At 38.4% G+C, this 20,866-nt stretch overlaps 1 protein-coding gene across 4 annotated transcripts; it reads left to right on the top strand.

The window, feature by feature from the left end:
- The first annotated feature begins 4,365 nt into the window (after positions 1-4,365).
- On the top strand, positions 4,366-20,256 carry LOC121379237. Of its 4 annotated transcripts, none has more exons than XM_041507755.1 (4): positions 4,366-4,473; positions 7,085-7,213; positions 8,124-8,699; positions 19,109-20,256. In XM_041507755.1, the coding sequence occupies exons 2-4, from the start codon at positions 7,159-7,161 to the stop codon at positions 19,411-19,413; spliced, it is 936 nt and encodes a 311-aa protein (XP_041363689.1). In that variant the 5' UTR covers positions 4,366-4,473; positions 7,085-7,158; the 3' UTR covers positions 19,414-20,256. The 4 variants fall into 4 exon arrangements, with proteins under 4 accessions (XP_041363689.1, XP_041363687.1, XP_041363690.1 ...); XM_041507753.1 differs by having other exon boundaries at positions 4,393-4,473; positions 7,069-7,213; XM_041507756.1 differs by lacking the exon at positions 4,366-4,473 and adding an exon at positions 4,500-4,611.
- The last annotated feature ends 610 nt before the right edge of the window (positions 20,257-20,866 follow it).

Raw genomic sequence — 20,866 nt, 5'->3', positions numbered from 1 at the left:
TTCCATGCCTCCACGTCATTTCTCCGTCTGACTGTCGACTTGTTTTTTTCGTGACTTGTATGACGGCCATTCTGCAGAACGCCACGGTTGTTCGCGTTTAGTCTCTACATGTCCGAGCCTGTCCTAGCAGCACTGGAAGATTGACCGCCCCACTCTAAGAAGAAATAGGAAGCGGGGTCGGCCCATACTACTCTTTTTCTAGACTTTACCTTGCTTTATAGTGATACCATCTCGTATCCTCCGGAGTCGGGCACGTCCGCACCACTATACCAACCCATGACGACTGAACTATACCCTAGTCTGATACTCTCTCTCGTTCAGACGGATCCGGCTTCTCAAGATCTGTATTTCAGCACAGCACTACACCTTCAACGTCTATCGACTGTCATTCTAGGGGTTTTCTTGACGGGATGCAACCCATCTCGTCCCTTTAAGCTGTGCACCCAAATGGCTTTAACGAGGCCACTCGCGTGGACATATCGATCGGACTTTAAACTTTTAGATCTGCGTTCCAAATTTTATGTCGAAATTACTTCTTTTAAAAAAAAATATTATTAAATAGTCCGATCCTCTCTTCTTTCTCTTATTTAATTTTGGACTGTCCTAAAATGCTCCAAATTATATAAATATTCGGCCGAGCAGTCAATTCTTTTTATTTTTGGCTTGTAACCTTTTTTTTTTTTTTTTTTTATTCTATTAAACGACCGGCCTCGGTGGCGTCATGGCAGGCCATCGGTCTACAGGCTGGTAGGTACTGGGTTCGGATCCCAGTCGAGGTATGGGATTTTTAATCCAGATACCGACTCCAAACCCCGAGTGAGTGCTCCGCAAGGCTCAATGGGTAGGTGTAAACCACTTGCACCGACCAGTGATCCATAACTGGTTCAACAAAGGCCATGGTTTGTGCTATCCTGCCTGTGGGAAGCGCAAATAAAAGATCCCTTGCTGCTAATCGGAAGAGTAGCCTATATAGTGGCGACAGCGGGTTTCCTACCAAAATCTGTGTGGTCCTTAACCATATGTCTGACGCCATATAACCGTAAATAAAAAATGTGTTGAGTGCGTCGTTAAATAAAACATTTCTTTCTTTCTTATTCTATTAATTTTTTTACTAATTGCTGTTTTAAAAAGTCTGCCCATTTTCACCCCCCCCCCCCCCCCCCCCCCCCCCCCCAACCACCATCCCGAGTCAGGCCACCGATCTTATCGGAGGTCGGACACGGGATGGGCGTGTTCGAAACCCTAGTGGTATATGGGCGCGTTAAACTAGTTATCATCATCAAGTCGCAAAATCTAAAATGGCTGCGAAATTAATATAGCACCTTTTGGTTGGGTGGTAGGGTTTGTTTGGGTTTTTTGTTGTTGTTGTTGTTGTGTGGGGTTTTTTTTAGGGGGGGGGGGGGTTGGTGGAGGAGGAGTGTTGTGTTTTTTTTTTGGGGTGTTTTTTTTGGTTGTTTTTTTGCTTAGAGAATTCAACTGTGCACGCGCTAGAATAGTGGGAGAAAGCAAACGAAATGCTTTAGATGGTAATCAATAAGCACTGCACGTAACCCCATCACCCAGGACTTATAATATAAAATAATACATTGCCCACCCCCAACCCCAGATTAAAGGTTAATTAATATATGACTCGTCTCTCCAATTGCTGGTATCTTTCGATACTTATGTAATCCACAATAGTTGCCAAAATTCACAATTTGTGTTCCTTTCCTTAGCATCTAACCCGGGAAAATTACACGTACATTTGTTATATCCTTGTCTGCTGTCGATCTGGATACAAGGGGAGATAATCGTGGAACTGTTATCAAGTAAATATACCGAGAAAAAACCCTAAAAAAACCCCGAGACACTTGGAATTATAAACCAGTTTTCAGTCACTATTATCGTAATAATGTCTATATAAAGTACAAATATGTAATGTGGAACTGAATGTCAGTAATGTGAGATTTTATGAATGTCTGTAACTTTGTTAACTTCATGACACTATGAATGACAGTTTCGGTTGCAATAACTCTTTCCTGTTAATGGTGTGATACTTTATTTCTTTCCATCAGTATACTAGACATATTAAAAGTCCAGGGAGGCATTGTCCTCCACAGACTCGAAATTAATTGCTGCATCAGACAAGCTTTCGTAATCAGTATTATTTGCCTCGGATTTTCAAATGAAACTATTTAATTTCTCGGAAAGCACGGGCTTCATTAACAGATTAGTTAACACTTTTCTTCACTGAAGTAAAATCCATGATCAACTGGTGGAGATGGGTTGGACATAACTGAGCAGGAGATACACTTGCCCTTTCTTTCTTAAGGTTGTGAGAATCCTGCCCCAAGTTCAGCCAGCTAACGTTCGCGAACTATTTGACTGGTTTCCGACGCGGCCATTTGGTTTATCACGAAGCGCATAAACCAGTCTAGCGGGCGTTTTTCTGCTCTGTTCTTGCTGAACTGACGTTTTGTTGGAAGAGGTCTCGTATGAGATGAAATGTTTTAATATATATAAAATGCTTGTTTTGTTTAACGACACCACTAAATCACGTTTATTTATTTGTTTATTTATCAACGGCTATTGGATGTGAAACATTTAGTAATTCAGACATATAGTCTTAGAGAACAAATCCGCTTAATTTTTCCATTAGTAGCAAGGGGTCGTTTATATGCACCACCCCACAGACGGAGTAGCACATACCACGGCCTTTGATATATCAGCCTTGGTGCACTGGTTGAAACGAGACATAGCCCAGTGGACCACCGACGAGAATCGATCCTAGACTGACTGCGCTTCAGTCGAGCACTTTACCACTGGGCTACGTCCCGCCAACATGTATTAATGAATACATGAAATTTCGTTTCCCTGAAGATAAATCCATGTGAGAGAAAGAGAGAGAGAGAAAAAGAGAGAGAGAGAGAGAGAGAGAGAGAGAGAGAGAGAGAGAGAGAGAGAGAGAGAGAGAGAGAGAGAGAGAGATTGAGAGATAAAGACGGTGGATCATATTTTTTTCTCTAAAAAGCCAAAATCATATTTATTGTAATGACTTGTATAACCGCATAATGACATTTTATTACAAATTAAACGATAAAAACTGATAGGCGTAAATACAAAGGTAGAAGACCACAGTTATTTGTGAATCTTCAACTGAGATTTATGCATAAAGACACAGGTATTTTTAGTCTCAAGGAAATTACAAAAAGTGTCATAATTATAAAATAATTTTAGTTAAATGTTTTTGTTACTTTTATCATAATGTGTTCAAACTGCATGATTTTGGGTGTATTTTGGACAATGTTCACACCCATACAAACAACACCCAAGCGGAAGTTTGCCTAGTGCACGGGGCACATTAAGTCAATACTTTCTACGTATCTCCGGACTAGAGTTGGCGGATATCACACATATATATTTATGAAAACTTTGCTCATCAAACCTTACAAAAACCTTCATTTGGATAAAAAATTAGCTATTAAATTTTTCACAAAATCAGCATGTTTCAAAATTACCCAAAATTATCATGTCCCACTTTTGTCACAAGGAATACCCGGTGTATGAAAACCAAGCCTATTTACAGGTAAACCGTTTGCACTGCTGATGACAAACCAATTGTCATTTTTAAAAATATCTCCTTGGCTATCACTAAACTTAAGAATTTACTTCCTATTCCAAATAATTAGCCTTAAACATGGCATGTGCAAAACCAACAAGCGAACTCTATGCGCGCTAACTGTTTATACTGCTACCAAAGGCTTTAAACTTCGTGACGTCATAGTATAATAATTATGTTTACCAAATCGTGATGACGTTGTATTTAGTACCGACAAAGTCATTGGTTTATAATTACCAAAATCGTCCAATAATAGTGTACGTTACAAATGTACACCAATACATGATAATAATTTCTCAGTGAAAAATTATTATTTTTATTTCCCTGGGCCCATATTTTCGAAGCCATCGTAGTGCTACGAAATCGTAAAACCATTGTAGGTTGTGACGTCACTACAACACAGGCCATAGTGACGTCATACTTTACTATAGTTTTACGATTTCTCACTACACAGATCACTTTCGGGTGAGATTTGATCGATGACGGTCCACTATAGTTCCTAATTGTGACACATGTTATGGTTCTCATATAGCAAAAAACTGAGACAGAAATGTTTTCAATTTTGGAGTAAAAATAAATGCTTATATAATGTATGTTCGCAATGGTGTATATTGTTAGTGCCAACGAGAACCCGTTCTATTGGCAATCTTCGTTTGAAGTTGGGCAATTTAACATGGGTTTCAATGGCAGATGACATCTGTGTAGTGAGACCTAAGATTGCTTCGAAAATATGGGCCCAGGTTATGAATGTCCTCAAGAGTAATAAATATTCCTAAATCGTGTATTACGTCATAAGACAATATAAGGTCACCCCTTTTGTCAAACGTCACTCGTATTGTCTTTGGCACACCTAGAAACGTCAAATCGATCAATCGGTAAGTGTAAACGTGGGTCTGGTGTGGACCCACCCCACACTGTAGACACATGCAGGTACGCACAGACGAACAGATGTGTTGGTATAACCCTACCAGCTAGAATCGGCCTTAACGAGCGGTATACATCTTTTCAGAAAGGTAGCAAGCCAGTCGTTAGAATATTATTAAGACCGGTCTCAATGGTCTCAGTTAGGACCGTTCTCTCAGTTTATGGGGAACTAGTTGAGATGGTAATTACTTCACTCCCCCGCCCCCCCCCCACCCCCAATAAAGCAAAACTACAACAAAACATAAAAATAAACGAAGACCCCCACTCTCACCTCCGACCCCCCCCCCCCCCCCAAAAAAAAAAAGAAAGAAAGAAAGAAGAGCAACAAGTCGACGAAAGGCGATCGAGCCTGCGACCTATCGCATCTCTGGCTATCGCTATACCAATGAATTACACCTCGCCCTCGTTATAACAACTGATTAAGACGAAAGCTTCAAAAGGCCATGTCAAGGACAATAACTTTTTTCCCACTAACAGCAACGTAGCCCAGTGGTAAAGCGCTCGCTTGATGCGCGGAGGGTTTGGGATCGATCCCTGTCAGTGGGCCCATTGCGCTATTTATCGCTCCAGCTAGTGCACCACGACTGGTACATCAAAGGCCGTGGTGTGCTATCCTGTCTATGGGATGGTGCATATAAAAGATCCCTTGCTGCTAATCGAAAAGAGTAGCCCATGAAGTGGCGACAGCGAGTTTCCTCCCTCAATATCTGTGTGGTCCTTAACCATATGTCCGACGCCATATAACCATAAATAAAATGTGTTGGGTGCGTCTTTAAATAAAATGTTTCCTTCCTTCCATTAGTAGCAAATGATCTTTTATACGCACCATTTCACAGACAGGATAGCACATACCACGGCCGTTGATATACCAGTCACGGTGAACTGACTGGAACGACGGCGATCGATCCTACACCGACCGTGCATCAAGTGAGCGCTTTACCACTCGGCTACGTTCCCCCATTCCCCCCCCCCATCCCCCCCCCCCCCCCCCCCCCCCCCGCCCCACCCCACCCTCGGTTTACGCATAAATGCATGGCGTCACACTCAAAACTCAGTAAACGTAGACTACAGGCGCGGATCCAGAGAAGAGTAGTAGAACTTCAAAATACCCTGAACAATCCAATTTTTAACAGGAAAATACAATAGTTTACAAGATGTAGGACTACCATTCATTCAGCGAAAACGAACTTCGCAAACGTTAAAGGGACATGCTCTAGTTTCAACCCGTGAAAATTAACACTAAGTTTAGTTAGTCTACAAACCTGTAACACGGTTGACTGCCACATGACCAGCCTCGGTGGCGTCGTGGTTAGGCCATCGGTCTACAGGCTGGTAGGTACTGGGTTCGGATCTCAGTCGAGGCATGGGATTTTTAATCCCGATACCGACTCCAAACCCTGAGTGAGTGCTCTGCAAGGTTCAATGGGTAGGTGTAAACCACTTGCACCGACCAGTGATCCATAACTGGTTCAACAAAGGCCATGGTGTGTGCTATCCTGCCTGTGGGAAGCACAAATAAAAGATCCCTTGCTGCTAATCGGAAAGAGTAGCCCATGTAATGGCGACAGCGGGTTTCCTCTCAAAATCTGTGTGGTCCTTAACCATATGTCTGACGCCATATAACCGTAAATTAAATGTGTTGAGTGCGTCGTTAAATAAAACAATTCTTTCTTCTTTTCTTTTTTTTTGAGTGCCACATGCGTCTGTGACTTTGGTGAAATACCCTGTAAAAACAGACCAAAACTCGACTTCATAACTGTTACGTCTCAGACGTACGTGCGTCTTTAAAAATATGAGAAATGCATCTTGTGATATAGTAAAAAATATGCCTTAGTGTTTAAAAACTAGGGTATGTCCCTTTAAGTATTTGCCTGGTTCCCGATTAGTATCGTTCGATTTAACGTATTGCCTTTACGTATTATACATAATCCATTTTGCACCCCTTCCCTAGAAAAAAATCTTTCAACTGCAAAACTTAGATTTCTGTTCATAAGCGTACGAGACAGATCCATGTAATCCATGTAAGAATGCGTAGTGAATCGTTGCAACCCTAATATAGCCATTTGGCAGTAATTGTAATTTTCGTTTAATTCAGGGGGAAAAAATCAACCTGTCTCCATACAAAAAAGGGAGGGACGTAAGCTCAGTGGTAAAGCGTTAGCTCGATTTGCGGTCGGTCTCGGATCGATCCCCGTCGGTTGGCCCATTGGGCTATTTCTTGTTCCAACCAGTGCACCACGACTGGCATATCAAAGGCCGTGGTATGTACTACCCTGTCTCTGTCTGTGGGATGGTGCATATAAAAGATCCCTTGCTGCTAATCGAAAAGAATGGCCAATGAAGTAGCGACAGCAGGTTTCCTCTCTCAATATCTGTGTGGTTCTTCAACCATATTTTTGACGCCATATAACCGTAAACAAAATGTGCTGAGTGCGTCATTTCCTTCTTCTTCCATATAAAAAAAGAAAAAGAAAAAAGAAAAGAAAAATGGGAGCCCGTAGGCCTATGTTTCTATTATTTCTAATTTTACATTTCTTTTCCCCCAGTATGAAATCTTTTCAGGCACCGAGGCACGGCACAACAAAATATAGAAGGCGCCAGGATTCCCAATATTTGCCACGCTACGGCATTTGAGTATGTACCGGCCACATCTCGGTGCATTTCAGGGTTTACCCAAGACACTAATAACAGGTAGGCCAATTTCAAGACATTAATGATAAGTTTGCCTATTCTTCCAACGCCCTGCAGGGCTCACGCGAGGTCAAAATCATAGAGCGAAGTCACTTCTCTCTCAAACTGTAGAGAGGGCGACGTTTTTAACAGCGTGAGCCCTGCACTGATGATCGGTAGACTTATTTCGCCCAAGACACTTATTGTAGGAAGGCCTATTCTGACCCAAAATAATAATCAGAGGAAGGCCTCTTCTGAACCAAGACAATAATGAGAGAATGGTCTATTCCGCCTAAGACACATGATAGGAAGGCCTCTTCTGACCCAAGGCAATAATGATAGTTAAGACTATTCCAAGACACTAATGATAGATAGGACTATTCTGACCCAAGACACCTATGAGAGGTAGGACTATTCTGACCTTAGACTCCGGGCTCCTATTTCCAAATGCAGCCTATCAAACCGATAAGTTAATGTCAAGGGGGTTTACTGTTTTAGACCGGAAGAGTGCAATATTATGATGTTATTATACAATGTTGTTTACAGCATGCAGTTTTATTGTACAAGTTCACGTTGTGGTGAAAATGTGCTAGACGAAAGGTGAGCGACAGCGATCTGCAGTAACGCTATATATCTGCAGTAACTACATCAGACGGCAACCTATGTGGCGTAACATTATCCTATCGCAAATTATATATTAACATAATAGCATGGGCTTTTAATTCTTTTAAAACAATCATATTTGATTAAAAATAGATAGTTTTAATAATATTATACTGAAAATAGTAATATCTATGGCATATTGTTAAAAACAGGAAATAGCGTTCATATATTACGTCATAAGATAACATGACGTCATACTTTTAAAAAAGTCTTCATTCATTTTAAGATCATATTTAGTCTTTTATTTAACAAACCGTTTAACCTACAGGCAAAAGTTTAGCCAGCGGAGAGCGCCTTATACACTTTGATGAAATGAAAGACTCGCAACGAGATGCCCACATTGCGCATGTGCGCAAGAAAGGCGGAAACGAGATTCATACGCCTCGTTATGCGTGGAAAGAAAACACCCAAACGAACCTGGGGCGACCGAGGAGTAAGCTTATGAACAGCGGCGATGCAGAACCACCAGAAGGCAAAACGTTTGATTCAACAAATCAAGAAACAGCAATTATTGCGAAAGAGACCCTGCTAAAAAGTGACGTCCAAGCGTCCGGCTTTCCTACGCGCGATTCAAAGCAAGAACTGCCGAATGTGGGTCATCAAGTAGAGCAGCACAGTCGAGAGATGGCGGGCGATGAGGATATGAAAAACATCCCAGCGTCCGCACTGAAAAGTGATATGCTCAAGTCGCTACAAATGATGGGCCAGTTCTCGAGGAAAAACCTCTTCCCGGGCTTGGGAAAGAATCGGTTTGAAACCTTGAATACATCGGTATACAGTGATGAGGTGCACCAACGCAGATTTCCCGAAACGGAAAAGTACAGGTTGAGAAAAGATGAATTTAGTAAGTTTCTCTTGCAGAACCGTCGTCACCCCCCCCCCCCCCCCCTCGATCCCACCCCCTCCTCCCATATAGCCTATCCATGTTTACTGCTACCATTTTGACAATGCCAAAGAAACGACTTAAAATAATTTTTAAAAATCCAAAAAATATCACCTATGATCACCTACAATAATTATTTAAAAACAGAACAGAAAAAGAACAACTGAGGAACATAGCACTGAACCACAGGTACCCCCAAACAAACCCCTAGTAGGCTACATGTACAAGGAAGGAAGGAAATGGTTTATTTTACGACGCACTCAACACATTTTATTTACGGTTATATGGCGTCGGACATATGGTTAAAGGGATACACTCTAGTTACCCATTACGGCGTTGTTTTTCGCTATTAAACCCCATTTTTCACAAATAAAATTGCACTTTACTTACATTTTATTATTTAGAATACACATTTCCATTCACCTGAAGTGCTTTTTGGTAATCCTGATGTTTGTAAAACCACGAAGTGCATTTTTTGCATTTTTTCACAAGACGTGCTATCGAGAAAAAACCGTTAAGCAAGCGAGGTCCAATCTATTTTTAGAGGGAATCTTCCTGTGTAAACGTCACAGATGTTGGTATACAACGTGACCGTTATCATTTTGGTTCGGTTTGTCTCGTGCACGGTTCGCGCAATCAACATCCGATTTGTTGTTGTTCATTTGTGAGATTTTTCTTCACAGTTCGTGAACATTTTCAGTAACAATAAAGTTCAGACAAGTAAGTGTTTCAATACAAAACGTTACAAACCCTTAAAACCAATACTTTTGCTAAGTCTTACGATATCTGGAGAGGGGATACAACCAGGACAGAACAGTTGGAACATATGTCCAGGAGAGGTGAAAAGAACGCACCCCAAGTCTGTGCGCACTCTGTGAAATTTGTCGTGACGTAGGCATTGTTGTGCTTCGAGCGACATCTACCGGTGACATCAGAATACTAACTTTCAAAATTATTTCAGCAATTGGGACATGGGGATTCCCATGGTATTTATCGATATAAAACCTGCTTTTTCACTCCATTTGATAAAAACGTGATCTAAGTGTGTTACAGGTTTGTAGATTAACCAAATTATAATTTATTTTCGCTGGATGGAACTAGGGTGTGCGGCTTTAAGGACCACACAGATATTGAGCAAATAAAATTTAAAAAATAAAAAACCCCAAAAATCCCCATCAACAAAACAAAACTCGTGTGATTACAGCGCATCACACGGTTAAAATCATGATCTAAGTTGCAACACATTGTACGAGTTTTAAAAGTTTTATTTTAATTCAGTTTGATGATTTGTTTTTGTTGTGTTTTCTTTCTGTTTTTTCTATTTTAAAGATTAATTATTTACTGTGCATTCTTTACATTTTGTTGTGTCTTTTACTATTAACGAAGTTTTTGTTTCATTATTGCTTTTTTATTATTTAAATATTCGCTTATAACATACTATATTATAAGCGAATATTTAAATAATAAAAAAGCAATAATGAAATAGTGTTTTATTCATTTCTAATAATTTTCTTTAAAACAATAATTCATTCCGCTTGAGTTTAATTTTTTTTTTTTTTTAATAAAGCAATAATTAAAACCGCTTGAGTTGTTTGCAGTTAAACCAAAGACTCCATGGCCACTGGGTTGTCAAGACTGATTTAACTGTATTTAACGTTGTTATTGTTCACTATGTCGATTGTCTGTGTCCATTCAGGTTAAGGTGAAGTGTTTCAGGTTCGCTGAAAATAAATGTCAAAAACTACATTAGTTGCCGTTAGATAATATCTATCTTACAAAAGTTGTTAAGTAACGAGTTGTAAGATAAAATTAATTGTATCTAACGGACACGAATGTTGTATTGTATTTCTTATATATCCTAAATAAAACAGGTTTAAAATAAATTTAAGCGTCTTTTCAAACTAAAACGGCGCTTGCGCTTGCAGAACATTTATATACATAATATGCCACAGAGCAGTCAATTTCGACCTTGCTTATTTCATTGGATGGTATGACTGTATCGGGTCACCACTGTGAAGCAACCAATCACACGAGTGCGTAAGAATGTAAAAATCGCTACGAAAACTGAGAGCATCTCGGCTAGTCTACAAATCCATGCAGCTCGTGGCAAAGGAAGTCGTTATTAAAAGTAAAAAAGATCTTAACAAAAGTTTAGTTTTTAAAACATAATGTAAAAATAAAATAATGAGGTGCTTTGATGGTCGCGATATTTTATAATGTGTACGGCAATAGACCTATTGATTTGTTTTAAAACCGTAAGTGTACTCGTCATTGCCGGTACTGAACAATTTAAAACAATAAAGTCAAAGCAGGTCATGTAACCTCGGACAAAGTACAGAATTGTTAAATATCGAGTTCAAAATGCATCTCCTGTACACAGCAGAATGAGAAAGACTTATGTTTTGCTGACTGCATTTCTGATTTTAAATTTATAGGCCAGTGGAATGAAATGATCTTCATTAGAGAAAGGATGAATAAATCATTGGACGAAGAGCATCAACGGTGGTTAACGAGACGGAACTCTTATTGAAGTCTCCAACACATTTTTTTAGCCAGTTTACATGTAATAATGATATTTGTTTTGATCCCTCCAGGTAGACTAGTTTCAGTATTAAATAGATTGTGGAAAGGAATGTATACAGGTCAGTCGCCTGTCTTCTAATCCACTTCATTTGCTGAATAAAATGTTGTTTAAAAAGTTAAAGTTTGTTTTGTTTAACGACACCACTAGAGCACATTGATTTAGTAATCATCGGCTATTGAATGTCAAGCATTTGGTAATGTTGACATATAGTCTTAGAGAGGAAACCTACTACATTTTTCCATTAGTAGCAAGGGATATTTCATCATACAGACAGGATAGCACATACCACGGTCTTTGATATACCAGTCGTGGTGCTGGAACAAGAAATAACCCACTGACACGGATCGATCCCAAACGAACCGCGCATAAAGCAAGTACCTTACTACTGAGTTACGTCCCGCTCTGTATTCTTTAAAAAAGACACCTCCAACCGGACGGGACTATAGATTTCGTCTCTGTCCTTCTGTCTGTTTGTCTGTCTGTCCGTCTGTCCCACATATAATTTTCCGGACTTTTTTTCCCACAATGTCTCAAGATATTGAGAAGAAATTTTGTACATAGTTTTGTTATGTAAATTGTTACAGATCAAATTTGACTTTCGTGGCGATTTACCCATTGTTGACAGAGTTATGGCCTGGTAGGGGACATATATTGATTTAGCAGTACTCTCAGAATTCTTGTTATACTGAGATTTACTTAGGAGCCACGAACATTTATTCGGAAATTTAAAAACAGATAAATATATATATATATATTGAAGGTATTTTGTTATGTCACTGTGTATGTTTCAGTGGTAGGCCTATCCTAAAGGCCACGATATATCTACGAAGTCTTGGAGTCTTTGCATAATGGCAGACACATGTAGTCTCTAGTCAACGTCTGGCGTATCTAGTGGGTAGACGTCTCTCGAAATCGAACACTGCCCTATCTTCTGAGACTGGTCTCGGAACATTCCGAGACTTTTGACGATACATCACGGAAACAAAAGTCTTCGAAATAAAGGCTCCAAGACGTCGTAGATGTATTGTGGCTGTGGTGACGCTGAATGCGTTACTTCCGTTCTATTTTTTTTCTCCAGATTGGGCTCCGACACTCGATCATTGTCAATGCTTCTTATTATTTAAAAATGATTTGACCGTTGTGCTTGTTTGGTTGTTTGTTTGTTTGTTTGTTTGTTTTATTATCATGCATGGCTGTTTTTGAAATTGTTTGCACACACGCTATGTCCAATCTAATTAAAATTAGCTCTACTGGTCTACCAGTAGATCTGACAGCATTGCGTGGACTCCCATATACAGGTGACATTTCATCTTTAAATAACAATTTAAATATCGACCAATTACACTTCGCCTTTTATAGCGTTATTCGGGAGCATACAAATTCTAAAAATATCGGGCAAGACTATTTATGCAATAGGCGAACTTGTTGGTCTATTTCAACATTAAAATACAGGGGGAAAAGTGCAGTAATAAACTCTAGATTGTATACTAGTATAAACAGATTTTATGGCTATACCATCACGGGTTTTTTTTTCGTCTTGAAACGAATTTTATATAAAATTTTATATTGAAATTAGTTTCCGGCATACTTCGTAATTCACCCCAATCATTTTGTATACCCTCGGCATAATCCCGAATGTTTTCAAATTCTTTTCACACCACTGTCATGATTTTGCAAGTAAGGTTTTGATTGGTCGAATGAAAGGTCAACTGGACATGAGCTCCAACGGGGTGCTGTTAGATCCACAGGTAATAGTAATTAACAAGTGGAGCTAATTTTAATTAGATTGCAGTATGTCCACATAGAGATACCTGTATGTACGCAAATATGCAAACAATTATAGTTTGAGAAAACACGTGTTTTAGCTGCTACTTCTACCGACTGCCAACATATACCACATCCTCAGATGCGCGCGCCAGTTGTGAGACACTGGTTGGAACGGAAAAACCCAAACCCCATTGAGGTCACAGACTACGATCGATCCCACGATTTGTGACATCTCGAATTAGTCCTATGGGCGGGTAACTCAGTTGGTTCTAGAGGTGCTTTGGTCGAAGGATCGAATCCCTTCGGTGGATCCATTCTCCCATCCCAATTAGTGCCCCACGTCTAATATATTATCAAGCGCTCGCCTGATGTCCTTGTGTGGCAGAATCGAACCTCCTCGGCGAACCCATTGTTTTCCCCCTTCCCAACCAGTGCCTCACGATTGGTTCATCAAAGGACATGATATGTGCTGTCCTGTCTGTAGGGAAAGTACATGTCAAATATCCCTCTAGACCAGCTTCAGAATGAGCCAAGTACCATCCGGAGAGGACGTCATGTAGACCTGCATTTCTGTATTCCCATCATAATTATATGTTAACAAAAACGTATTGGTAAACGGGCTTCTGGTGATGGGTGTAGCAGATATAGAAATCAACGCAGGGCCCCCTCCCCAAAATATGGCCAACTGCTGAAAGCACTATTGGTAAAACAGATAATTGGGGAAAACCTTTTAAATAATGATACAAGCATGCAACTTGGCACAGATGATCTAACTGGGGCCTTATTCAAATCCAATCAACCAACCACTTGAATTTTCAAAAGGGCGGTAATTTTTCAATATGGTTGCCATACCGATAGTGTCCTATCAATGTTCATTATTGAGAGGTATTTTAATAGAGAGTTTCGATATTAGTAATGTTATTTCCTTTTTATGTATCTGGTATGAAAAAAGGCTTCTGAAGATAGGAGTTGCAAGTAAGACAACTTCCCCAAAACATGGTCACCTACTTGGCTGAGCAGATAACATACATTAGCTTTCAAAGGGTGATTCAAACATAAAACTTGGCCCAGATGATATCATTGAGGGATTCTTCTAATTCAGTCAATGGGCAACTTGAAAGTCAATCTTAATGAAATTACCGCTATATTATTCCACCTGTTAGGCTATGAGCCAGACCCCAAAATAACATGTCTTCCAGATGGGTCAGCAAATGGATTTCTCCAGTGAACTAAAAACTCCACAGTAAAGGAATTCACGTGTCTCTTCTGTGTTCTCAGTGCATCATACACTAAAGTCAGTGATCTCGGGTACAAACTGTTTTGTGTGTAGAAAGTTGAGGTAGACAGTCATCAGCCTCCAGCTTATGGATACTGCTTCAGACCTTGATGTGAAAAATATTGAGGGGAGTGTCTGGAGCAACAATCGACTGTGCCAAGGAAGAAGGAGCTGAGGTTATTCTGGAACTGCTGACTTGAAACTGCCCAAAGACGAGTACACTGCCAAATTGTGTGTAGCAAATAGACTGCCAATAAAGTACACTGATATGTAGACTACTAGACTATGGGAAAAGTACAAATGAGGATGAGGAAAATTAATATGATTATTATATTTCTCCTGAACACTTTATATTGCTTACACTGGTTCATTCATTCGTTTATACTTATTTTCGTGCTTTTTCTCCATTAAGGTTCAAGCACGCTGTCCTGGGTATGCACCTCAACTATCTGGGCTGTCGGTCTAGGACACTTTGTTAGTAGTTAGTGAGAGATAATTCAGCATAGTGGTCTTACACCTTCCCACTGAGTCGTCAAACTAACTCTGACTTGGAGCCGGTAAAGGGATTCGAACCCAATACCTATCAGACATAAGTCCGATGGCTTAACCACTACACCACTGAGGCCGGTTTACAATAATTTCAACATGTTACTATATACATAATACACGTTTATTTGACGTCAGAATAGTATGCTTCAACAGCAACAGGAAAATGAAATACAATTTCTAAAAATAAACAAGTATTTTTTCGATTGGGGGTAAGGGTAACATTTTTGGTTCTACTGATTGTAATATACAAATTACATAAAATATATTCAGTTATTTGAATTCGTGTATGAAATAGCCACAAACATGTGTAAATGTATGTATTCCAAAACTTTTATTGACTTTTTAAAACTAAATGATAGATAAACAAAATTCTGAAACTGAAATACTGCATCATTAAAAATTTAGGCACCGCAATGTATGTATTACCAATGCTAAAAAATTCAACTTCAACTTTTTATTAAATGTTTACTGAAATGCTATTTAACATTACCACAGATGTGATAAATGTCATTGACTGCTTAATGATAAAGTAACAATAGGTTGAAATAGGTTGTTTTACCGTGTATTGGTGGTATTTTAAAAATCATTATTTTAGGATAGGGTCAGAAAAAGGGTGATAATACTCAAAAGCTACCACTATTCTACTATTTTTCAATCCTAGATATACATACGTTGCTAAAAATGACTATGACAATGAGCCTTATTCCCCCAAATGATACCGATAAACCCAATTAGCTCATGGACTATATGTCTTTTATTGACATGCATAATATAAACAAACACTGTCCAATTTTAGCCATCTCGATGTCTTTTTATGTATTTAAAAGCATGTTCAAAGTACTTCTGATATTTAAAATATTATAAGACTTAACCTTTTAATTCAAAATGGCTGCCCTATTTCCATCAAACATAGTCACCAGCTACCAGTATTATAATAAAAATAGAACATAAGCGTGTATAATAGACTACTAGTGTACCTTGTTCCATAATAATAGATTTCTCGCTCCAGTCAGTGCACCACGACTGGTAGATCAAAGGCCGTGGTATGTGCTATCCTGTCTATGGGGTGGTGCATATAAAAAATCCCTAGCTGCTAATCGAAAAGAGTAACACATGAAGTGGCGACAGCGGGTTTCCTCCCTCCATATCTGTGTGGGCCATAACCATATGTCCGACGCCATATAACCGTAAATAAAGTGTGTTGAGTGCGTCGTTAAATAAAACATTTCCTTCCTTCGATTACGATAGATGCACCCGACTCTGCGTGCTATAATTTGTTTGACCATGTGGTTATATTTTTGTTGTTGGGTTATAGTAACTGTATATCCTGGATAATTCGGAATGTTTTCAAATTATGTTTAAATCACTGCATGATTCTGCAAGTAAGTTTTGATTGGTGGACATGAGCTCCAACTGGCTGCTGTTAGATCCACATGTAATAGTGGATCTAATTTTAATTAGATTGTTCCATTGGCATTTTTTTCTCATGGCCCAAAACGTAAATGATAGATGACTGCCATATGACATATCAGACATATGACATATTTGGTCACATACCAGTATACAAAACCCACACAACCATGGGATAAAGTTTCATGATATAATATTTTTGACTATAAATTAATTTTAGCCCATACTATTTCGTCAACATATAATTATTTTCACATATACCATATCCTTTGCTCCAGTATCATCAGTTCGATCAGACCAAAAGACATGAAACTTTCGATTAAAATTTTAACCAAACATTTTTGGCGGGATTTAGCTAAGTCGGTTGAGTGCTCGCTTGAGGTGCTTGCGTCGCAGGATAGAACCACCTCAGTGGATCCATTCAACTGATTGGGTTTTTTTCTCTTAGTACAACGATGACCATGTCATTGGCATGAATGAGCACACTTTGTAATATATTTTACATTACATGGATGGTATAAAATAAGCTGAATGTAACATCTTCTAGTGTTTTCAGTACAGGAATATATAATTGCTGTTGAATAATCGGTAGCAAGTTGCATTTTGGTATCTTCTTGGAATTCTTCCCTAGATAGAGCTATACTTTGCTGTGCTTATGAGGTTTTTAAACAGCTCCGATTTGATTCAGGGACAAGAAGTCATCTGCTTATGGAACAAAATAATGTGTACTGACTTTATGCTCACTGTACCTCTGTATCTCTGGGGTAGTACCCGTAAATGATCTGAGCACATCTCTGACTAAAGATCAACTTGTCTACTTGTGACAGAAAAAGTACGAAGGACCATCACAACATTCAAAGTAGGCAATTTGCTATTGAAATCAAGTTTTCACATTTGGTCAAATACTACTTCGTGGTAGAATGCATATTGTGTTAACAAACGGAGGAAGCACTGGAACAAGTTAACGTTCATACCCTGCAACAGCACTTGTAGGTAATTGGCTTATATCCCTTTCACCTGAGTGAGTGAGTGAGTGAGTGAAAACAAGATGACTAAAATCGAAAACGTCTATTAAAATACACCTCAGTAATGAACATTGGTGAGACAATATGGCGGCCATCAAAAAACAAACTGGCCACCATATCGAAAATTCAGGTGGTTCATTGATAACATCTGAATAACGCCCAAGGAAAATTATATGTGCCAAGTTTCATGTTTGTATCGTCATTTGAAAGGTTCTCCCAGTTATCTGCTCTACCAATAGTGTTATTAATACCTGTCCATGTTTGTCGGGGAGTGAGCCCTACTTTGAGCCCAAGATGTGCTACCACCATTGTTTACCAAAACCTTTTTTTTGTTAATATATATATGATGGGAATACGAAAATACAGATCTACATAATATCCTCTCCGGGTGACAGTTAGCTTGTTATGACGCCGGTCTACTCGCTGCTAATTGAAATATGTAGCAGGTTTCCTCTCAAGTCTACGTGTCACAAATACCAAATGTTCGATATCCAATATCTGATGATTAATAAATCAATATGATCTAGTGGTGTCATTAAACAAAACAAACTTTAGCTTGTATCTTCGTTACTGCCTACGAAGCACCGACATTTTAAACATAAGGGCTGTTTCAAAACGTATCAGGTAGGTGGTCGATGAAATTTATCAGGGAGGGGTCTAGACTGTGGCGAGCGAAGTTTATGGGGTCGAGTCATATTTGCCCAGAAAATATATTTAACCAAAACGTTTGTTTGAGCAAGAAGTCGTTTTGAACCACTTATGTTTTGAAGCATTTGTAATACCATTCAGATAATAAAATTATATAATTGTATTATTTGGAACTGCTCAAGTGATTCACACCACGACATTTTAATGGTCATATATGTAATATATATAGAGGATACTCCCCTCGTGTCTTGTGATATCATAATTTATCAGTACTTTTATCAACGAGTGCTGATAAATTATGATATCACAAGACACGAGGGGGGTATTCTTTTTATCATCCATTATCATTCTTTTCATTTGCGACAGTTGTAAACAATGTCAGTAATGTGGGTTGAATGTTAGCGGTAGACTCGTTAACTAGCAGAACGGCAGTGGCGTAACGTCACTAATGGTAGGTTTAGCGCTGAAACAAACACAGTGACGTAACAAAACATAGTCTTGTGATTAAAATTTGACCAATCAAGATTATAAGAAGCAATATCTGCTGCGGAGATATCGCAAATTATAGTGCCAGCAATATCTCCTATCTCCTTTAATAGATGATAAACATATGAATATTAGAGGGACATTCCCTAGTTTGTTACATTATAAGATATTTCCGACTAATAAAATATTTCTACGATTAAACTTACATATTAAATATGTTTTCTTGTTTAGGATATCAGTGTCTGTATATTCAATGTGTTTCTGGTCGTCTTAATATTTGTAAGGAGCCCAAACTGGATTCTGTTTTGAAATAATTTCGTACGTACGAAAAAATAATATTTTAGGAAATAAAATGAAATTTAACCTAGTAAAAGTATTAGAAAGATCAGAAACACGTTTAATATACAGCCACTAATATTTAATGCAGAAAAATATATTTGATACGTAATTACAATCGTTAAAAAGGCTATGTTAGTCGACAACACTTTAAACGTTGCATCAAATTCGGGAATGTCCCTTTAAAATGTCGTTGTGTGATTTATCCTATATATGGAAAGTAAGCCTACAAACATATGTTCAATATGAAATATTAAAGCAATATTATACATCATCGATTGGTTTTCAGGAAAGCGTAACCCTCCAAGAGGTAACAACACGGATGCTAAAGGACTTCATGGCACCATTCCACTGATGTCGGGACAAGTCTCCAAGCTACCCACCATCGTGGCAAAACCTGAAACCGAACCGGACGCAAACCACGGACCGTCCGAGCTGGGAGCGGAATCTGCCAGTCTCTTTGGGTTTGGTAATCCCCCGGCAGCTACACAGTCCGATATCCAACAGTTCCCCGAGAAATACGACAGAGATGAAGAGTTCTGGACATTCTACAATTCTCCCGTGCGAGTTCGTTCATATCCTTCGTTTATTTAAATAATGTAAATCTTAAAATAGTAGCGATCTTAAAGAAGTGACTTTATAGCGACATAAATCTTTAGTTTAAGTTGTAGAATCAGATGAAATAATAGTTTGGATCACTTTTGACGTTATGCACTTTACAGATATTTTAAATGTAGTAGAAAATTACAGTAATGTGTCTTTTAACTAACTATTGTTGTTTTCCATCATTTTAGTTTAATCAGTAGTATGTTACCATTGTTGAGTTTTCAGATAATCACCGACAAAACAATCGCACATTTAAAAAAAAAAAAAATACTTTGCTGTACGTCTCTTTAAATTTGGCGTCATCACTAAAATTTTATACTCACTAACATGTCCTGATTTATAATTATTTTTATTCACTAGGTGACATGTCTACTTACCTTAGTTATAATTAGTACATTCCCCCACTCTATCCAACTGATGAATTCGAAGAGCTAATAATACACTGTGGACAGTTTATATATATATATATATATATATATATATATATATATATATATATATATATATATATATATATATATATATATATATATGTATATGTATATGTATATTTGTGTATTTGCTACAATAGTTTGGTTTGTCCAAAATGCTACAATGTCTTGACATTATACTGCCTCTGGTCCAGTCTTGTCCTCTGCCTCAATTGTCTTAGAACATGTCAATAATTCAATAACAGTTAATTTCTAACTGTTCTTTGACTAAACCAAAATATTAATAAAACTAACGAAACCTTTATTTCATAGTTTTTCTTTCTGAAAAATGCAACAACGACAACAACAACAACAACAACAACACAAACATCATCATCACCATCATCATCATCATCATCATCATCATAAAAAAACACCAACAGAAACAGAAGCAACAACAAAAACAAAACACACACACTATCCAGAATATGACACTTTTGTTTTTTACAGCTGACATGGATATTTAGTGATTAGGTTGAATGGATGTCCTAGCACGCTGTCTTGGGTATCTTATCTAGCTGTATTGGGTATCTTATATAGCTGTCTTGGTTTATCTTATCTAGCTGTCTTGGTTTATCTTATCTAGCTGTCTTAGGTTATCTTATTTAGCTATCTTGGGTATCTTATCTAGCTGTCTTGGGTATCTTATCTAGCTGTCTTGGGTATCTTATCTAGATGTCTTGGGTATCTTATATAGCTGTCTTGGTTTATCTTATCTAGCTGTCTTGGTTTATCTTATCTAGCTGTCTTAGGTTATCTTATTTAGCTATCTTGGGTATCTTATCTAGCTGTCTTGGGTTATCTTATCTAGCTGTCTTGGGTATCTTATCTAGCTGTCTTGGTTTATCTTATCTAGATGTCTTGGGTATCTTATCTAGCTGTCTTGGTTTATCTTATCTCGCTGTCTTAGTTTATCTTATCTAGCTGTCTTAGGTTATCTTATTTAGCTATCTTGGGTATCTTATCTAGCT

This window comes from Gigantopelta aegis, chromosome 8, assembly GCF_016097555.1.
Source record: "Gigantopelta aegis isolate Gae_Host chromosome 8, Gae_host_genome, whole genome shotgun sequence".
Classification (NCBI taxonomy): Eukaryota; Metazoa; Mollusca; class Gastropoda; order Neomphalida; family Peltospiridae; genus Gigantopelta; species Gigantopelta aegis.
The sequence above is the reverse complement of the archived record's forward strand: the minus strand, read 5'-3'. Positions and strand labels throughout refer to the sequence as shown.